The 18,657-nt window shown below is 33.9% G+C and overlaps 1 protein-coding gene across 1 annotated transcript; it reads right to left on the reverse strand.

Moving 5' to 3' along the window:
• On the reverse strand, window positions 7,451–10,050 carry LOC109224023 (expansin-like A2). Its single transcript, XM_019388559.1, has 5 exons — window positions 9,817–10,050; window positions 9,451–9,560; window positions 9,160–9,338; window positions 8,047–8,179; window positions 7,451–7,945 (listed from the first exon to the last, which is right to left on the reverse strand). Exons 1-5 carry the CDS (start codon window positions 9,932–9,934, stop codon window positions 7,694–7,696), a joined length of 792 nt encoding a protein of 263 aa, XP_019244104.1. The 5' UTR covers window positions 9,935–10,050; the 3' UTR covers window positions 7,451–7,693.

Here is an 18,657-nt window from a genome sequence, read left to right on the forward strand (position 1 = left end):
TACAAATATCTCTCTTTTTGAGTTTACTTATTGAATATTAGGTCACATACTTCAGCTTTGCCACTACAATGATCTTCACTCTTTAAATTTATGTACTGAAAACAAGATCAAGTTCAATCTTGGTCTAATCTTGGTCAAATTGAAGGAACCTATTAGCATATCTTCTTTCAATAATTCCTTTTAAGAAAATTGTATTTGTGTATGCAATCAATTTGTTGGCTAGTGTATGTGATGGAGTCATGGAGGCGTATCACAAACATCACCTAGATAAGTGTCTGAAATTAAAATGACGAGCACAAGGGTCATTTATAGTTGTCAAGATTCTTTTTGTTTACGCGAGAAGAAAAATCACAAATGATAACAGTATGGTAAAAAATTTATTTAGACGAAACCATATTAAATTAATGCAACAATCTGCAACCTGACATATTTATGAACAACAATATGCAACGCCAGTCTAGCCAGAACAACTTCATCAACAACGGTACGTATGAAAGCGCTACGAGGCTACGACCCATTGGCTAATACAAATTATATAATGATTTGGAAAAATTGGTAAAGAAGAAGGTATGCGAGTGATCGTCTGAATTGGTAGTTATTGTGCGAATTTTTTAATGTGTTCTTTCCGTGAGTATCGTAGGTAGGGGTAAAGTGGTGATGGAGTAATAGTGGTCCATCTATATGGCACTTTTGAGAGTCAGGGAGAATCAATTATTATAATAGTGATGATCGATTTAGTGGGATGAGGATCAATGGCCAAAAAAAAAAAAAAAATTGGCTTATTTCGTAATATTCTGAGGCAAATTGGGGTCATTTCACATAGTTTAGAACCAATTTGACTCGTTTCCCCTTTTATAAAAGACTAAAATGTCGGAAAATATTTGCTCTTAGACGTTTGTGCCACCATAATAGATCTCTTATCGGATGAAAAGCAAAATAAATAAAATATTCTTTTCAGCTCTTCGTAGGAGACGGAATATGGATAAGATTTCTGGCTATCTAACCTCTAGAAAGAAGTCCACAAAGATTATCCAAAACATCCTTAAAAATCACTAGCTATTTTGAGGAATAGATGTGGCGGCCAAAGGGCTATCCAAAAGTGAACTCTTCTTCTGTATTATTGATTCTTTTTCAATTTTCTGAATTTCATTTTATTTTACAACTATAGAATTTTCGATGATAAGACATATATAAAACATCATCCAGGTAACAACTACTATTTGAAAAGTCATGTATAATCTTCAACTTTTTGCTTTGAAAGGTGTAATTAGGCACTTTCCTCTATCATTTTTTTCCCAATTGCAGTCTATTATGTTTGTCCTACTATATTAAATTAGACTTTCTCTTAATTAATGTCAGTCAACCGTTTTCTTCTTTTTCTTCTACATGCTTAGAACTCCTTGCATATGAATTATGATCATGTTTTGTTAGATGTTCGTCCATTTTTATTAATTAACTATATATTCTTATTGAAAAAAATATAAAATTAACCGGCTAGTCGAAACTAATCGCATTCGCTAGCTACAAAGTACTGTATATAAAATATGTGTATTATATGTATATAATGCACATACATATACAAACAAAAAAAATTATTGGGTATTAATTTTTTGAGAAGCGGCTAAAAATTGTACACAAAAAAACAATCCCAGCACTGTCCCATTGCCACTCGCATATGTACAATTCAAAAAATATATACCGCATCATTAGGGCTGTGCATTTGGATCGGATATCCGAAATTCGAACTGATCCGTTCAATTTTAAATTGAGATTATGTTTATTAAAATTTCGGATATCCGGATCGTATTTGGATTGGTATGATTTTAACCCGATCCGATCGGAAATCCGAAATTATTAGGACATGTATAAATACTAAACTTTAATTTCGGATAGCCAGTACTTCATTTACATCTTCCTCCAAGTTATTAGTTTACAATTGCTGGATTTAGCTACATTGGCACCATAGTACCCTCATAATTGCATAAACATAAATTTTTCTTGTTGTATTGCCTCTTCTACAAAGAAAATATAAGTATGAGTTTTGCAACTTAGATGCATAACAACTCGAACCTCCAGAGAAATATTTTCTAAGAGATGTGATCACGCCCAACTCTAGTCTTAAAAAGGATAAGCGGTCGCTGCAAATATAATCCGGTCTAAAAGTCCAGAGTCGAATCCCACAGAGAACTAAGGCTTAGCTGTATTTGTTTAATATCACTAAGAAGACAAGATTGAACAATTTTCTAAATTATAAAGATTGAGATTTATATTTCTAACTAATTAACTAGCAAATACTACAAAGTGATAAAACTATCAACTAACGAGACAAAGGGCTGGAGACTAAATTAAGGAGGTCTAGAGTTATGATTTCTCTAATTGTCGCAATCCTTACAGTTATGTTCCCTACAATTTCGCCGATGTATTCTATACTGATCGTGAGCACTTTAGGTGCCGTAATTCTCTCTCGAGCAACTACAATAATTCACTAGACATATTCTCTCAAACTACGCTAGTTGGCTTTATCTAACCGCTCACTATGACCACGTCAAGGCTTTGTTATTTCTAAACCTACATTTAAACCCAATGTATTGATTTCTCACATATATTAGGAGTGAAGTTGTTCAACAACTACCTAAATATGTACTCTCTCTCAAGCAGTGCACACTAAATAGGCACAGTCAATTGATGGCCATTCAATCAACAACAACAAACACGTAGTTGAATAAGTAGAGAAATCCAATGACTCAATTATATAAAAACATAACAAGAATTTATCTTACAAAAGGTTCTATCAAAACCCTAGATAACAAATTAGTTATTCATAATAGTATGTAAAACTACAATACTAAAAGTCATAACCAACAACGAAAAATAGGAAGAGGAAGGAAAAACTCGTAGAAGAATTTCCCGCCTTGCTCCTATTGTGTCTCTGCCTCCTTAGGTCGAATCTATGTCAAAAATTGGTCTCCTCCTGGCCTTCTTAGATCTAAGAAACAAGCTTCCCCCTTTGCTTGGGCGAGTTTGTTGAGTTTATAAAAGGCTGGGATAAGTTTTCCACGATTTACAATTTGGCCCTCAAACTTCTTGGCTTCCTCCGGAGCAACCGCGGTCGCGGCACGACCGCGGTGGTTTGCAAAAATTCTGTTTTTCGCCTCCTTTCACCGGGTTCCAGCCGCGGTCCCACCGCGGTCGGGGTGGGCTGTTGCCCAGTTTTTCTTCGCCTTTTTTTGCACATTTTCATTCGGGCTCTTCTCTATTGACCTTGTATCTTAATTTCTTGACCCCAAAAACACTCTATATTCTCCTCCTAACTCGGAGTATACTCCTAGAAATCCGAAAAAAAGCGATCACAGTTGGTCGCTTATTGGCCAAAAAGCGACCAAAAAGCGACCAAACACGTCTGGTCGATATTAAGCTGGTCCCTTTACCTTAGGGACCAAAGTTGGTCGCTACAGGTAAAAGGACCAAATTTTTCGGGCAAAGCATATAGCGACCAACTTTGGTCGCTCAAATATTTTAATATTATAAATTTTGCGACCAACTTTGGTCGCAAGATGTAAATAACGTTTTATTTTTATTTATTGTTAATCATATCAAGCGACCAACTTTGGTGCATAGTACAATGTAACTATATATATTATATATATACGCCTTATTCGATAGAATATTACCTAATACACTTATATTTAGTGCATAGTACAACGTAACTATATATATATATATATATATATATATATATATATATATATATATATATATAAAGCCATATTCGATATAATATTACCTAATACACTTATACTTAGTGCATAGTACAGCGTAAGTATATATATTATATATATATACGCCTTATTCGATATAATATTACCTAATACACTTATACTTAGTGCATAGTACAACGTAAATATATATATTATATATATTAACGGCTTATTCGATAGAATATTACCTAATACACTTATACTTAGTGCATAGTACAACGTAACTATATATATATATATATATATATATATATATATATATATATATATATATATATATATATATATATATATATATATATATATATATAAGCCATATTCGATATAATATTACCTAATACACTTATACTTAGTGCATAGTACAGCGTAAGTATATATATTATATATATTAACGGCTTACATTTATATTTTTAGATAGTAAATACAAAAGTGATTTTAATTTTGACCATTGTTGACCTTAATGGAGTCCAACTTTGGTCGCTAATTATACATGAAATTAATTTAGCGACCAAAGTTGGTCGCAAAATTTAAATCATATTTATTTATATTTTATATAATATTTAAATTAAAAATATAATTATTAAAATTTATAACTGAGTCCCACTTTTGCGACCAAACTTGGTCGCTATCTGTCTACCCTTTATTTAGCGACCAACGTTGGTCGCCAAGTTCAAATTATATATATTTAAATTTTATATTTTTTTCAAATAATAATATAATTATTAAAATTTTGAAGGTGGGTCCCACTTTAACGACCAACATTGGTCGCTAATCTCAGTAAACCTTTGACCAAATAAGTCTGACCAGTCCAGTCAACATTTTGACTAATTTAGCGACCAAGTGGCGACCAATCTTGGTCGCTTATTTGTTTCATTTATTTGCTTTATTGTTTTCGCTAGTTTGGCGACCAACGTTGGTCGCTTTTCTCTTCAGACCAACTTTGGTCGCTATTTTTTGGTCGCTTTTTTGCAGAATTCTAGTAGTGGTAGCTCCTGCAAAACATAAAACCTCAATTAAAGTATTTTGTTATCATTTAGCACTTAAAACATCAATAAAGTATGGTTAATTTAGAGCATAAATAGCATCTACAGTGCATAATATAGACTACTATCAAGATGCAATGCTGATAAAAGGGATGAAAAGCAAAAAGATGTTTGTATTAGTACTAAATTAATGCAACAATCTACAGCCTGACATATTTATGAATAAAAATCTGCAACGCCAATAAAGCCGGAACAGCTTCAACAACAACTGTATGTGTGATGAAATTGTAAGAAATGATAGCACTACGAGGCCACGACCCGTTATGATGTAAATTATATAATAATTTAGGAAAAGTGGTAAAGAAGAAGGTATGAGTGATTGTCTGAAAATTGGTAGTTATTGTGTGAACTTTTGATGTGTTCTTTTCGTGAGTGTCATAGGTCGGGGTGAAGTGGTGATAGAGTAACACTCGTCCATCTATATGGCTCTTTTGAGAGTGAGGGAAAATCAATTATTATGACAGTGATGATCGATTTAGCAAGATGAGGATTGATGGCAGGAAAAGAAATTTAGACTATTTCATAATATCAAAGGCAAATTGGGGTCATTTCACATAGTTTAAGAACTACCACCGCCGATAACAACAACAACAATAACATACCCAATATTATTCCACATCGTGGGATATGTGAAGGGTAATGTGTACACAGACCTTTTAATAAAAGACTAACATGTTGGAAAACATTTGCTCTCACCTAAAACTTTTGAGGCTACGACCCAAACACAGGGGTGTTCATAAAAATCCGAAAACCCGAACCAAACCGAAAACCAAACCAAACCGACCAAAAAAATCGATACTTTTTGGTTTGGTTTGGTTTTGGTTAAATTTAAAAACCGATCAAATTTGGTTTGGTTTTGGTTTTAATTAGAAAAAAAACGAACCAAACCGAATATAGGATTAGCTATTTTAAATTTATTATTACACCTATATATATGTATACTTTTATACAAAGTATTAAAATTTTTATAGTAAATATTAATCGTTTGCACTTTTAGTACAGTTCTTTACCTTTACATTCTAGTTTAATTGGTAGTTTTCTTTTGTTAAGTGTAAGAATCTATTTCATGTTAAAAATATATATTTTTAATTGAGTCCTTAAATTACTCATTACTATTTGATTCAATTATCATCAATATATCTTGGTAAATAATAGATTTCTCAAAGGGCAATTGATTTGATAGGGTTACATTGAAAATGTGGTCGCCGAAATGTGTATTTGGTAGTGTATGTCTTATATTTAAGAAAAAACCAACAAATAACCGAAAAAACCAAAAAACCGACATAAAACGAATCGAGAAAAAATCGACTTAATTGGTTTGGTTTGGTTCTAATATTTAAAAAAACCGACTTACTTGGTTTGGTTTCTTTTTAGGAAAAAACCGATCCAAACCGAACCATGGACACCCCTACCCAAACATAACACCCACCCACCCACCCACCCACCCACCCCCCGAGCTCCCCGTTTTGACATTCACATTTCAGTGGGTGATTGGGCTATATGGACCCAAGATTTTTTTCTGAGACAATGGCCCAAAGTTCAACCACCATCACCATAGGAACTTGGGCTTATAATAGTACACGTGAGGATATTTTGGGAATTTTTTGTTGACACACAAGGATTAATAATTGGTAAACGAGCTTCTGAAATGGGTACACGTGCTTTTCAAAACTTTACATGAACAAGAAGTTGCATATCAAGAAGTGCTCTTGATGAAGTTACTTTCTTCTTCCACTTTGTTCTTTTTTTCCCTTATTTTCACAATGTAAAAAATATCACCATCTTCTTGATATCTCCTTCATCTATGTTTAACCTCACGAAATGAAAAAAAAAAAAAAAAAAACTTTAATATGAGACCCCAAAAAGGTGGAAAAAAAAGAAGAAGAGGTCCATGAGACTGAGCACTTATTTGAAGCTCTATCTTATTTACTTTCTGTTAGAGCAAAACAACCTAAAGTTTTAAATATTTTGACTAAATATTGACATATAGGCCTGCTGTTGTAACATTTGTTTTTCCTTCTTCATCCTTCAACTGTTGATATCTATACAAACTATTCGCCAATATGCTAATTACAACATCACAAATTTTGTTTCAAGAATTGAGGGTGACATTAATTATATATTTCTATTTTGTTTGTCTATTTGGAATTTTGATAAGTTTTTTACTTTGAATGACTATGTAATTCAATAGGAATTTTCGGCCTTGTCAGCTTTATAACATTTGAATCTGTGCTTAATTGCGTCAACCGCCCCCCCCCCCCCTCCCCCTCCTTCCCATGGGCATATGTAGCCTTATACCAATGAGTTCAATTGAACCATAACTTGCAATACGGAGTATAAATTTATGTGCAAAAATGCACTAAAATCACAACAAATTGTATGAACCCATAACTTTTAAGGATATAATGAGTTTAATACTAATAATATTAAAGATTGAACCCATAGAATTCACATTCTGGATCCGCATCTGTTCCCCCTCCCCCCTTTTAAATCTGTCTATTTTAAATTAAGGCGTCTAAGTAAATAATTTTTTTATTAATTAACATTTAATTCAGTCTAATCTGTGAAATAAAACTGGAACAGTTAAACTGCGGTGGACAGTAATATGATAAATGCACTGGAAGCAATATAAATTATTAATCAATTCTGTTGATGCCGAAAAGAATCTAATGTTATTTATAATAAATATGAAGATAACTCTAACGTTACATATTTAGTCCTCATAAAGCAATATGAATATATGACTTAAAGAAGAAAAAATCAGGAGAATTTGTATCCCTATCTGTCTATCCAACTGCATCAATCTACAATTTTATTAATTTTGGATCTCTTTTTACTTTTACTACGTGTATTCACATAGATTATTACAGCTAAAATATATTTTTTTTAAGACTAATGAAGTTTCCAGTTTCCATCATCACATGGAGAACAAGCCTCTTGAGCAATGTCAGTGATCTGAAGTCCAGTGTCATAAATTACCCCATTCTTCCAATCTGCTGGCAGCACTGATTTTGCCCAATTCCATTTGCCATCATACCCTGCTGTCACCACAAACCTAAATTGCAATGCCCCTGTTGGCACTCTACTTGTGTCCCAAATTGCTCCGTGATTTCGGCTCAGGAAATTCCAGGTCGATGATCCAACCTAAAACATATCATTCGTCAATACAATTAACATCTTAAACTCTGTGTCAACTCAAAAGCGACGCGACTATCAAAATGGAATAGAGGGAGTAGTTTTTTTACCTGAGCTATGTCGACAGCGACAATTTCAGTTTGACCACCTTGATACAAGAAGCTAATTGCTAGATAATTTGGTTTTTGACTTGATTCTTCCACTCGAATAGCCAAATTCTTGCTTTTGTAATCACATGGAACTCTGTCTCCACGAAAAATACAATATTATTACCAGCATTAATATACTATTCGAAGCATAACCTTTCATTCCAAACTCTTTTCCATTTGATTATTTTACTGAGTCTAATCAATAACACGTATGCACATATCATTAATTGAATTGAGTACTTAGACATGTTCAATTGACCGTTACTGCTTTAATTATGTATAGTACATTATCTGGTCAAGTGGGGCATGTAAGATGACTCCTTTTTTTCAGAATTTACAACTTGTTTTTTAATGTTTTGGTTGTTGTAACGAAACCGCCAAATAAAAACTTACCCGCACCGGATGTTTATACATGACATGTGTCTTGCATATGGACTTCAATCATTTAATCATGGTAAATTATATGCATTCTCATCTAATTAAATTAATTAACCATAGTGAGTTAATATAGTTTGGTGTAAACATCCGGTGCGGGTAAGTATTAGCATTAGTACAGTATGCTGACAATAAAATTCGGACAAGCAACGCAAAGTTCATAAGCCCACAGTAAACAGAACAAATTAATAATTATGGAAAAAATGACACTGTATAGCCGCTGTAAAAATAATGGCTGGAAATATATATAAAAATTATATATTTTATGTATATATATACATTTTGTATGTTATATACAAAAATTATACAAATTTTAAACACTTTTTTGGCTATCAAATGTAAAAAAAATTTGGCGCAGGCTAAAAGTGATAATACCTCAACAATTATTATCTGAAAACAAATCTTTTGATTAGAAAGAAACTCATGCATATTTTTTAATGTAAAAAAAGGCAGCCCGATATGCTAAGGTACTGCTATGCGCGGGGTTCGGGAAGGACCGGACCACAAAAGTATCATGTATGAAGTTTAATACTGTAAAATAATTCTTAACTTAATTAGTTTTTAAAGATTTGTATGATCATTGCATCAAATAAAATATCCGGTGTCTAGTCTAAAACATGTGGTAATTTTACTACGAACCTTTTATATTCAACATCAGCAATTCCCAATTTAAGAACGTCTTTAGCTTTTCCTTTATTGGCCATGGACATAAATGCTCGGCTACTGATCACAAAATCCGTCTGGTTATTGGTATTTAGATCAGTTACAATTACAGTTGTGCCCTCTTTCGAACAGAGTGTTGAGTCCTTGCATCTAATCTGCAATTCAAACAAGTTTATTATTCATATTTAGCAATTCAAATTAATATTGCGTAGATTAATTAAATTATATGAGAAATTAAATTGAAGGTGTTAATGATAAAGAATTAACCTGATAACAAGCACCACAACCAGCTCCTTCTTTGTAAAGGCTAGGAATAGCAGCAGCAAGTCGACCCCCATTAAAGCCTATTGCTAAATCTCCATAACCACACGCACCAGCTGCAAAAATAGGAAATTCACATAAAATGAAAAACAGATAAAACAAAGGGCAGCCTGGTGCACTAAGCTCCCTCTATGCGCGGGGTCAGGGCGGACCACAAGGGTCTATTGTACGTAGACTTCCTTGCATTTCTACAAGAGGTTATTTCCACGGCTTGAACCCCTGACCTTCTGGTCACATGGCAGCAACTTTACCAGTTACGCCAAGGCTCCGTTCTTGCTCAAAATTTAAGAAGCAAGAAAATAAAAGGCTTACACAGAAGGGCAGAAGCACTGGAAAAGTAAGCAACTTTGGATTGGTGAACACAGCGATCGCAGGCAGTAGCTGAGGAGACAAGAAGGAAGAGAAGGAAAGGAAGAAATTTGACAGCCATAATATTGTTTTTGGTTTTAATAATTTGAAGGATTTTGAATGTTTGACTTACTAAATGGTGAGTAGTAAAGGCTATATATAATAGTTTGAGATAGTGGAGATGGAAAGTGGGGTTATTTAATTAATGGGTGCACTGAACTATATTTATGAATCTTTTCTATTTATTACCATAAACAGAGCGAAAGTAAACGAGTAAATAAGCGCAAACATATGATGGGAAAAAAGGAATATAATGCTCAATACGCGGTGAAATGAAAACTAAGATAAAAAATGAAGATTTAATTATAGATCGAAAATATATAGTGCGATGTGGACATTTGACACTTGACGCCGACCAGCTGCCTATGCCACATTTACAGCTGCGGAAAGAAAACCACTAATCGCCACTCGAGACCTCTGGTTAAGAGAGGAGCAGTCCCATCCACTACACCACATCCTTTAGTGGTCCGCATTTTACTAACTTGTATTTGCGTCTGCCCCTTCTTTTTCCCTTTAGAGAGAGACATTTTAGTTATTGAAAATTGTGTAATCCCTTTAATCTACAAGTTTACAAAAGTTCAAGAATCTTTTCTTTTGTCAAGTATATGAAAAAAAATTACCTTTATATTATACAAAATAATCGTGTTATTTAATGCCGACTTTCATCTTCAATGTTGAAATACATTTTAAATAAGACCCATATATCATCTATCTATTCTTGTTTAGAAAAACTGCAAGATTAACCACGAATAAAATCTACTAGCATGTTTGACAAAGTTTCTAAAATGAGTTGATTTTGAGAAGTGCTTTTGTCAAAAGTATTTTTTTTTTAAAAAAAATGCTTTTAGTGAGAAGTAGTTTGTGTTTGACTACTTAATTTGAAAAGTACTTTTGAGTAACAATTAGTGTTTGGCCAAGCTTTTAAAAGTGCTTCTAAGTATATTTTTCTCAAAAGTGCTTTCGGAGAGAAACTATTTTTTTCTGCTTCTCCTAAAAACACTTTTTCTCCTTTCAAAAGCTTGGCCAAACACCTTAATTTTAGAAAAAAGTACTTTTAAATAATAATAAATTTAACAAAAAAAAAGCACTTTTGTCTTAAAAAAAAAAAAATAGGCCAAACATGCACTGAAATTTGGGCAAGCAATTTAGGATCTTTGTGCTTCTATATTTGCGCGTTTTCCCCTCAAAGTGAGGAAAAATGTCCCACATTTACGTGTCATGACGACTTTCTTTGTCATGTTAGATTACTTGCGTCCGTAAAGAAAAAAGTAAGAATTTGTTGTATTACTCTACAATGTAGAATCAATTAGTAAGAAAATTAACAAGCATTAATTCTTTTCGTAAATAGGAGATATTCGAAAGATGAGAGCTAAGAACAAGAAGGCTAATGGTAAGGTTTATGAAGAAGAGAATAAATGATTACGTGTACAGATAGGAACACCAACATTATGGAACACAGCTTGATTTTGGACCCCTTTCTTGTTCTTTGGTTACATTCTTTTGAAGAATGAAAACCCCCTAAAGTAATGGCCCTTTTTTAAAGAAATTCCAAGCTTAAATCAATTTAAATTTGTTTAGACATACTTAAAACTCACAATTCTTGAATGCACATGTAACCAAGTTGGTTGGTTACATGTGCAAAAGACAAAAACAAGGCAAGAAAGAATCCAAAAATGGACGACGCATTCATGAATTGGATGGGTAACCAATTAATAGCTTTCAAATTAAAACCAAGCTAAAGCCAGCTAGATCCTTTATGTTATCTTCTTAAAGTCTAAATCGTCTGCCTGGCTGTTCATACCTTTGACTTGATAATTACTGGACTATTGAAAAGTTACTAATGAAACAAATCCAAAATAAACATAAAGGATTTACTTTTTATACACCCACAATGTAACCTAACTTGAGGCGGATCTAGGATCTCAAGAGGATGAGTGTACTATTATATATGAAGAGGTGGATCTAAAATTTGTATATACACTTCGTGCCGAAAACAAGACCGTTTAGAGTGGGATTTGAACTGCCAATTTCGCTTGTAGAGATGTAACCAATAATAATTGCACCATAATAGTCTTTGAGTATGGGTTCACGCATATATATTTAAGTAATCTTGAAAAAATATACCATTATTATACTTGATTTAGAGAGGAGTATGGGTTTATGTAAACCCATATCCCTCAACTTGGATACGTCTTTGCTAACTTATACATTATTAGGTTCAATTAAAATACAATTACAAGTTAATTGTTCGTAAAAAAAAAAAAAGTTGGATTAGTAACATGAAAATATGATATGTCATCAACTACAACATATTAAACTACACTAATTGCGTAAATAAATTATATATTGCCAGTGTACATAAGCTAAGTCCACCCATAGAACATAAAGCGTAGTCCAATGCACAAAGTATCATGCGTTCACGGGATCAAGGAAAGATCACATTCTAAGGATGTGTGATGTAGGCAACCCACTACAACAAAATTGGCCTACGGCAACACTTTTATAGGCAACGCTTGAAAAATATTGCCAAAAATAGCTATAGGCACGCTTTTATAAGGTGGCCTTTATTAAGAGTTTTTGGCAACAGATTTTAGGTAACACTCGTAAAACGTGCTCTTTGTGTACAAAGACTACACCTGATAAGTGTTGCCTAATGTAAAAAAATTTTAGAACGCTTCTTCACATATGAAGCTACGCTTTACTAGCATTACTTTTGGTATTTTTTAAAAGCAACACCGTCAAACGTAGTCTAAAATTTTTAGGAAATTCACACAAAACTTTCCCACTTAAACTATTACCTCTAAAATTTCTAACTTACAATATTCCCTCTAAAATTTCTAATTCCCTCTAAAATTTTCCATAGAACGATTCAACCTCACTCTAGGTCTAGGTCTAGGGCTTGAAACCCACAAGGAAAAATTTTTCTTCACTAGATTTTTCAAAAGAAAGGACAGTCCTTGGCACCCAGTCGGCGACGAGATCTGATTTACTTCACTCGACTTCTAAAGACAACAAGAAAGGTCTGTCATTCGAGTTTTATCGATTTTTTGAAACCAGTATAGGGTTTATTCAAGTCAGTACTCGATTTATGCATACATTCTCTGCTTTTATTTGGTATGTGCATTTAATTGGAGAAATTACAGTAATTAGTTATATTTTTGAATGTATTGTAAGTGGAATTTTTTTTATTCTGGTCGCAATGTGATGGTATGGAAGGAATTCACAATGGAGGTTTCCCGCTGCAAGGATTATCCTGATCTCGGAAGGATGCTTTTGAAACTTAATGATGTAAAATCTCCATCTTTGAAGCTACAGAAAGATGCATACGTTCCCCCTTTTTTGTTTTTCCTTTTTCCAGCACTCTCCTTGTGGTTCATGACACTAAAATCTGGTTCCTGAACTGCACTATTTTTTCTGATACTGTAGTGCCATTCTTTTGCGTTTTTGTTCTAAAATAGTAATGTATCTTATGTGGATTATTCTTCTTTGGATGTTAAAAGAACCATCATCTTTAACTTTCAATTTTGTTGAACCCTCTGTTGATCTTTAAGCTAAGTAGAATGACCACTTGCCAAAGGTTGTCGTGTCCAAGTAGGCCTTTGTGGCTGACAAAAACTATCTACACTTTGGAATTTTGTTTGTTTTTAGTTTTTCTTTTCCTTTCCTTGAGNCATATAAGTAATCTTAAATCCTTTGTTTGCACTATTTCCTTTATCTGTAGTATAGTCTTGCTTTGCTTTGTTGAGTTACGCTTTGGCTAGTTTAGTATACTCGTAAAATTTATATAATCTTGTCCTTATTTAATAGCATTGTGAGAGAAGGTATAACATATATTTATATCAGTTTGAAAAAATCAATAAATTACATAAAACTGGAGAGATATACCCCTCAGGAAACACTATGAAACCAAAGAAAACCAAATAAATTACATTTGTTGTTATTTTCTATTAACTTTAAGCTGCTTGGGCATTCTCTCTTTGGGATTTGGATTACACTCACTGGCTCATCAGGAGGTTCTGCAAAAATTTTAATTTTGACAATAGAGCCATCTTTGATATGGTAAGCAGATAGAGGTTGATCACTCTTCATTTTTGTAGACTTGTGATAAACACTCATGTATTCATCTCCCCATACCTTTATGATTATCTTCATTAATTCTTTTACTGTACTATTTCCTCTCACTTCAGTATAGAACTTAGATGTTGGAGACTCCACCTTTATTCTTATTCTTGGTCCTCCAGCCATAAGGTACAATACTTTCTCTTTTTTGACGAATCCGAGCAACAAAGAACTAAGTATTAAGAAACTGAAGCAACCAGTAAGGCAGAAAGTTGAGATTGAAGTAATAGTTGTGGTGGAATGTTGAGAGATATCAAGATTTTCAACTATAAATAGACTTTTGGGATGGGAATTTATAATAATTTAAAACGTGGATTAAACTAAGTATAATAATTTGTTCGCTTCTTATGTTCTCTTCTCGATTTGTTTTATATTTTCTAAGTTCATTTGTTTCAGCATTTATGCACAAAGTTTCTGCGATTCCGCACAATGTTTTTGCATTTTCTGCATTTTTGCACAGCGTTTCGGCAATTTCTGCGTTTCTGCACAGTGTTTCTGCGTTTTCTGCATTTCTGCACTGTGTTTCTGCATTTTTGCACAGTGTTTCAGCATTTCAGCATAGTATTTCTGTGAATCTGCACAATATTTTTGCATTTTCTGTATTTCTGCACAGCGTTTCAGCAAATCTGCACATCATTTCAGTAATTTCTGCGTTTCTGCACAGTGTTTATGCGTTTTCTGCATTTCTGCACAGTGTTTATGCGTTTTCTGCATTTCTGCACACTATTTTTGGAATCTGCACAGAGTTTCTGCATTTTTGCACAGCGTTTCGGCAATTTCTGCGTTTCTGCACAGTGTTTTTGCATTTTCTGTATTTCTGCACAGCGTTTCAGCAAATCTGCACATCATTTCAGTAATTTCTGCGTTTCTGGATAGTGTTTATGCGTTTTCTGCATTTCTGCACACTATTTTTGGAATCTGCACAGAGTTTCTGCATTTTTGCACAGCGTTTCGGCAATTTCTGCGTTACTGCACAGTGTTTTTGCGTTTTCTGCATTTCTGCACTGTGTTTCTGCATTTTCTGCATTTTTGCACAGTGTTTCAGCATTCCTGCATAGTATTTCTGCGAATCTGCACAATATTTTCGCATTTTCTGTATTTTTGCATAGCGTTTCAGCAAATCTGCACATCATTTCAGTATAACTTTTGATAATTTTTTAAGCCTCTGTTAGATTACCTGTGGTGAACTTGAAGTTGTGTTTGGCCTAAGATAAGTGTCATGACTAGGTAAGAGATTCTTATTCTCTTTATTTTTTTTCATTATGCTATTAGATTATTACTAGAACTATGTTGCGCGGACTCTCCAAAATACTGTCGCACCCGTGTCGGATTCTCCAAAAATACACTGCTTTTGGAGAATCCGACATGCACCGGCGATATTTTCGGAGAGTCCGAGCAACATAGCTATAGAACAACCGATTTTGAAAAATTACTCGTTATTTTTAGGGTATATTTGTCAAGTATATTTAACACTTAAATAAATCTATATTTTGAAATCCAATATCACCATGTTTTTAGGTTTTCAAATGATCCTTCCAAGGCTTGGATGGATTTACCAAGGTATAGAAAAGAGTATATTGATGGTGTTCAACATTTTTTGGACTTTGCTTATTCTGATGGAGATCCTCAGGGCGAAGAAATTCAATGCCCGTGTGCAAAGTGTTGTAACATCCCTTGGTTTCGAAGGAATGTAGTTTATGATCATTTAGTATGCAACGGTTTTGTTAAAGGTTATACAAGATGGATTAATCATGGGGAATGGGAAATTCCAATGGATGTTAATGATCATATGGATGAAGATAATTCATATGATGACATTGATGGATTGTTGAATGATCAATTTAGATATGTTGCACAAGGAGTTGATGAATGCCAAAATGAAGATGCCAAAAAATTCTATAACTTAGTTGACGAGGCAAGTCAAGAATTATATCCTGGTTGTAAAGGATTCTCTAAATTATCATTCACGATCCGTCTATATTTGTTGAAGTGTCTACATGGATGGCGCAATGAGTCCTTTACTTCCCTCTTAGAGTTATTGAAAGAGGCGATGCCCGAGTTGAACATTCCTTTATCCTGCAACAATGCCAAGTCTTTTGTAAAGAATCTAGGTCTTGATTATAAGAAAATTGATGCATGTCCCAATGACTGCATGTTATTTTGGAATGATCATAAAAGTGATGAATATTGCCTTGTTTGCGGAGCTTCTCGATACATTGAATATCCTGAAGTAGATAGCGAGCTTGAGCCTTCCAAAAAAGCTCATCGTGTTGCTGCTAAAACTTTGAGACACTTTCCATTAATTCCTAGACTCAAACGGCTATTTATGTGCTCAAAGACGGCAGATAAATTGAGGTGGCATGACGAGGAGCGATCTAAAGATGGAAAGTTAAGGCATCCTGCCAATGGCCAAGCGTGGAAAGTTCATCATTCCAGCAGAAGGAAAGAAATGGGTGATGGATGGTCTTCGCGATGCTTGGAGGCGACACAAGAGTAATATTAAGAAGAATCATTTTGATGGGTATCATACTATTGAAGATATGCTAAAACAACGTCCCGCTGAGATACCAGAAGTTCAATCCTCCAATTGATCGAGTATTGGAGGAATTCAGATGTTCAAGTGAGATTAAACTGTGCATTTCTACTCTTGAACATATTGTTGCATTATATTTTTTTCCTTTTTGATTTACTAATTGGTAAACTTCTTTTGGTGCTAGGCCATGTGCAAATTAAATAGAAAAAAATAAAAGTGGAGGCATCGGATGGGACCTATTAATTTTGCAAGAGTACGAGTGGCACTGGTATTTGTTCGATACTTTGTGAAAAATATGGCTTTCATTTCTTTACATACTTTTTTTGAATACATTTATGTTTGTTATTTATTTCTCTGGTATAATTTTTAGCGTGCAAGTAAAGAGAACAACGAGGAACAATCTAAGTCTGAAATATTTATTGCAACTCGTACAAAACAAGGGAAGCAAGTTCATGAAAATGCTCAAATTGCAATAGTAAGTCATGTTGAAACTAATATATTTTCTGGGGATTAGATTCTTTATATGGTTCTCATAATTTTTTTTTTTGGCAGTCTGAACTTCAAAACCGTCAAAACGCTGGGGAATCATCGGATGAAGCATTTAGAGCAGTGTTTGGAAAGGAGCAACCTGGTCGAATACGATGCTATGGAAGATCAGTGACAACAAGTTCTCTTAAAAAAGACGATGAAATCAATAAGATCCAACAAAAGCATAACAATGAAGTCTCTACCTTGAAAGCAGAAATGCAAGAAATGAGAGAAGAAATGCAAGAATTGAGGCAAATGCGTCATTGCTTTAATCTATTTGTGCAAAACAATCCTGAACTTTTTAGTTCAGATATACCAGGATTTGTCGGATCTAACCAACCTTCTCCAGTTGATACAAGTAGCGCACAAGCTGTAAGCGGCCAAAATCTCCCAAATTCCTCTGGATCAACCTGTGGTCCAATTCTTGAAAAGGTATTTAGACTTCAACTTGTCTTGCTTTTCGGTCAGTTTTTGGGGTGTTAAAAGGTCGTTTTTGGGGCTGCTTTTCACTGGTATATTGGGGTCGTTTTGGGGCTGATTTAGAGCTGAAGTTTAGAGGTGCTTCACTAGAGTTTGTGGCCACTTTTTATGGTTGTCTAGGTTGCATTTTAGTAGGCTTTTTGGTTGGAGCTGTGCAACAATTTTGGTGGTTGTTTAGATAATTTCAAGCAGTTCAATGATCATTTTAGGAACTAAGATTCTGTTTGTGGTGATCATTCATGCCTAGTCAAAACTTAGATTTAGATTCAGCACAGAACTATTGTCTCATATTGTTATTGAAGAGCCAAATATAAAGTGGTCATGGAGCTGACCTTTCTAAGATTCTGATAATTTGAGATGCACTATGACACCAACTAAGAATAACAGCATTTTTCACTATGAGTGACTCATTTGGAAAGACTTAATGCAAACTCATGAGTATAAAGGCTATTTTTGGAGTCCCTCGGTTGCATAAAGACTTTTGAAATTTCTCTTTTCCCAACCCCTCCCTCATTAGAAGCTGGTAGTTTTTTTCTTCTTTGGTGATGCATGGCCCTGGCTTTTCCGGGAACTTTTCTACTAAACCGGAAGTCGAGTAGATTAAAACTAGTTAAAAACACAAAGCACCGTTCACTGTTTCGATCTGGACACCAAAATCAGCGTCATTAGTCCTTCTTTAAGTATTTGTCTGCTATCTTATGTACATACATACATGTATATTTGTGTGTGTGTGAGGGGTGGGGGGTGGTTTGTTTGATTTTCTTGAAGAATTTTGAATTATTTTGGCTTGTTTTTTTCTTTTTGTCCAAATTAGTGAATTATAAAATGACTTTTAGTTCTACATAATAATGAAGTAAGGGGTCGTTTGGGTTAGAAAGTAGTGCAGAAAAAGTAAGGTTCGAAATTGTATCTTTTTATGTTAATTTTAGTTTAGATGAAAGTAGTGCAGAAAAAGTAAGGTCGAAATTGTATCTTTTTATGTTAATTTTAGTTTGGGTTAGAAAGTAGTGCAGGGGTTATTTATTAAATTATTGTTGGATGTTTTGATTGATATATTTCTAAATTAGTATACAGATAGGTGAAAA

Source organism: Nicotiana attenuata, chromosome 3 (assembly GCF_001879085.1).
Source record: "Nicotiana attenuata strain UT chromosome 3, NIATTr2, whole genome shotgun sequence".
Lineage (NCBI taxonomy): Eukaryota > Viridiplantae > Streptophyta > Magnoliopsida > Solanales > Solanaceae > Nicotiana > Nicotiana attenuata.

Excerpts from the sequence above, each read along its gene's own strand:
- LOC109224023 (XM_019388559.1), bottom strand. The coding sequence starts at position 9,934 with ATGGCTGTCAAATTTCTTCCTTTCCTTCTCTTCCTTCTTGTCTCCTCA. Across the intron at positions 9,339-9,450 it reads GTTGTGGTGCTTGTTATCAG|ATTAGATGCAAGGACTCAAC; the intron begins GTTAATTCTTTA and ends TTTGAATTGCAG. Across the intron at positions 8,180-9,159 it reads GCTGATGTTGAATATAAAAG|AGTTCCATGTGATTACAAAA; the intron begins GTTCGTAGTAAA and ends TCGTGGAGACAG.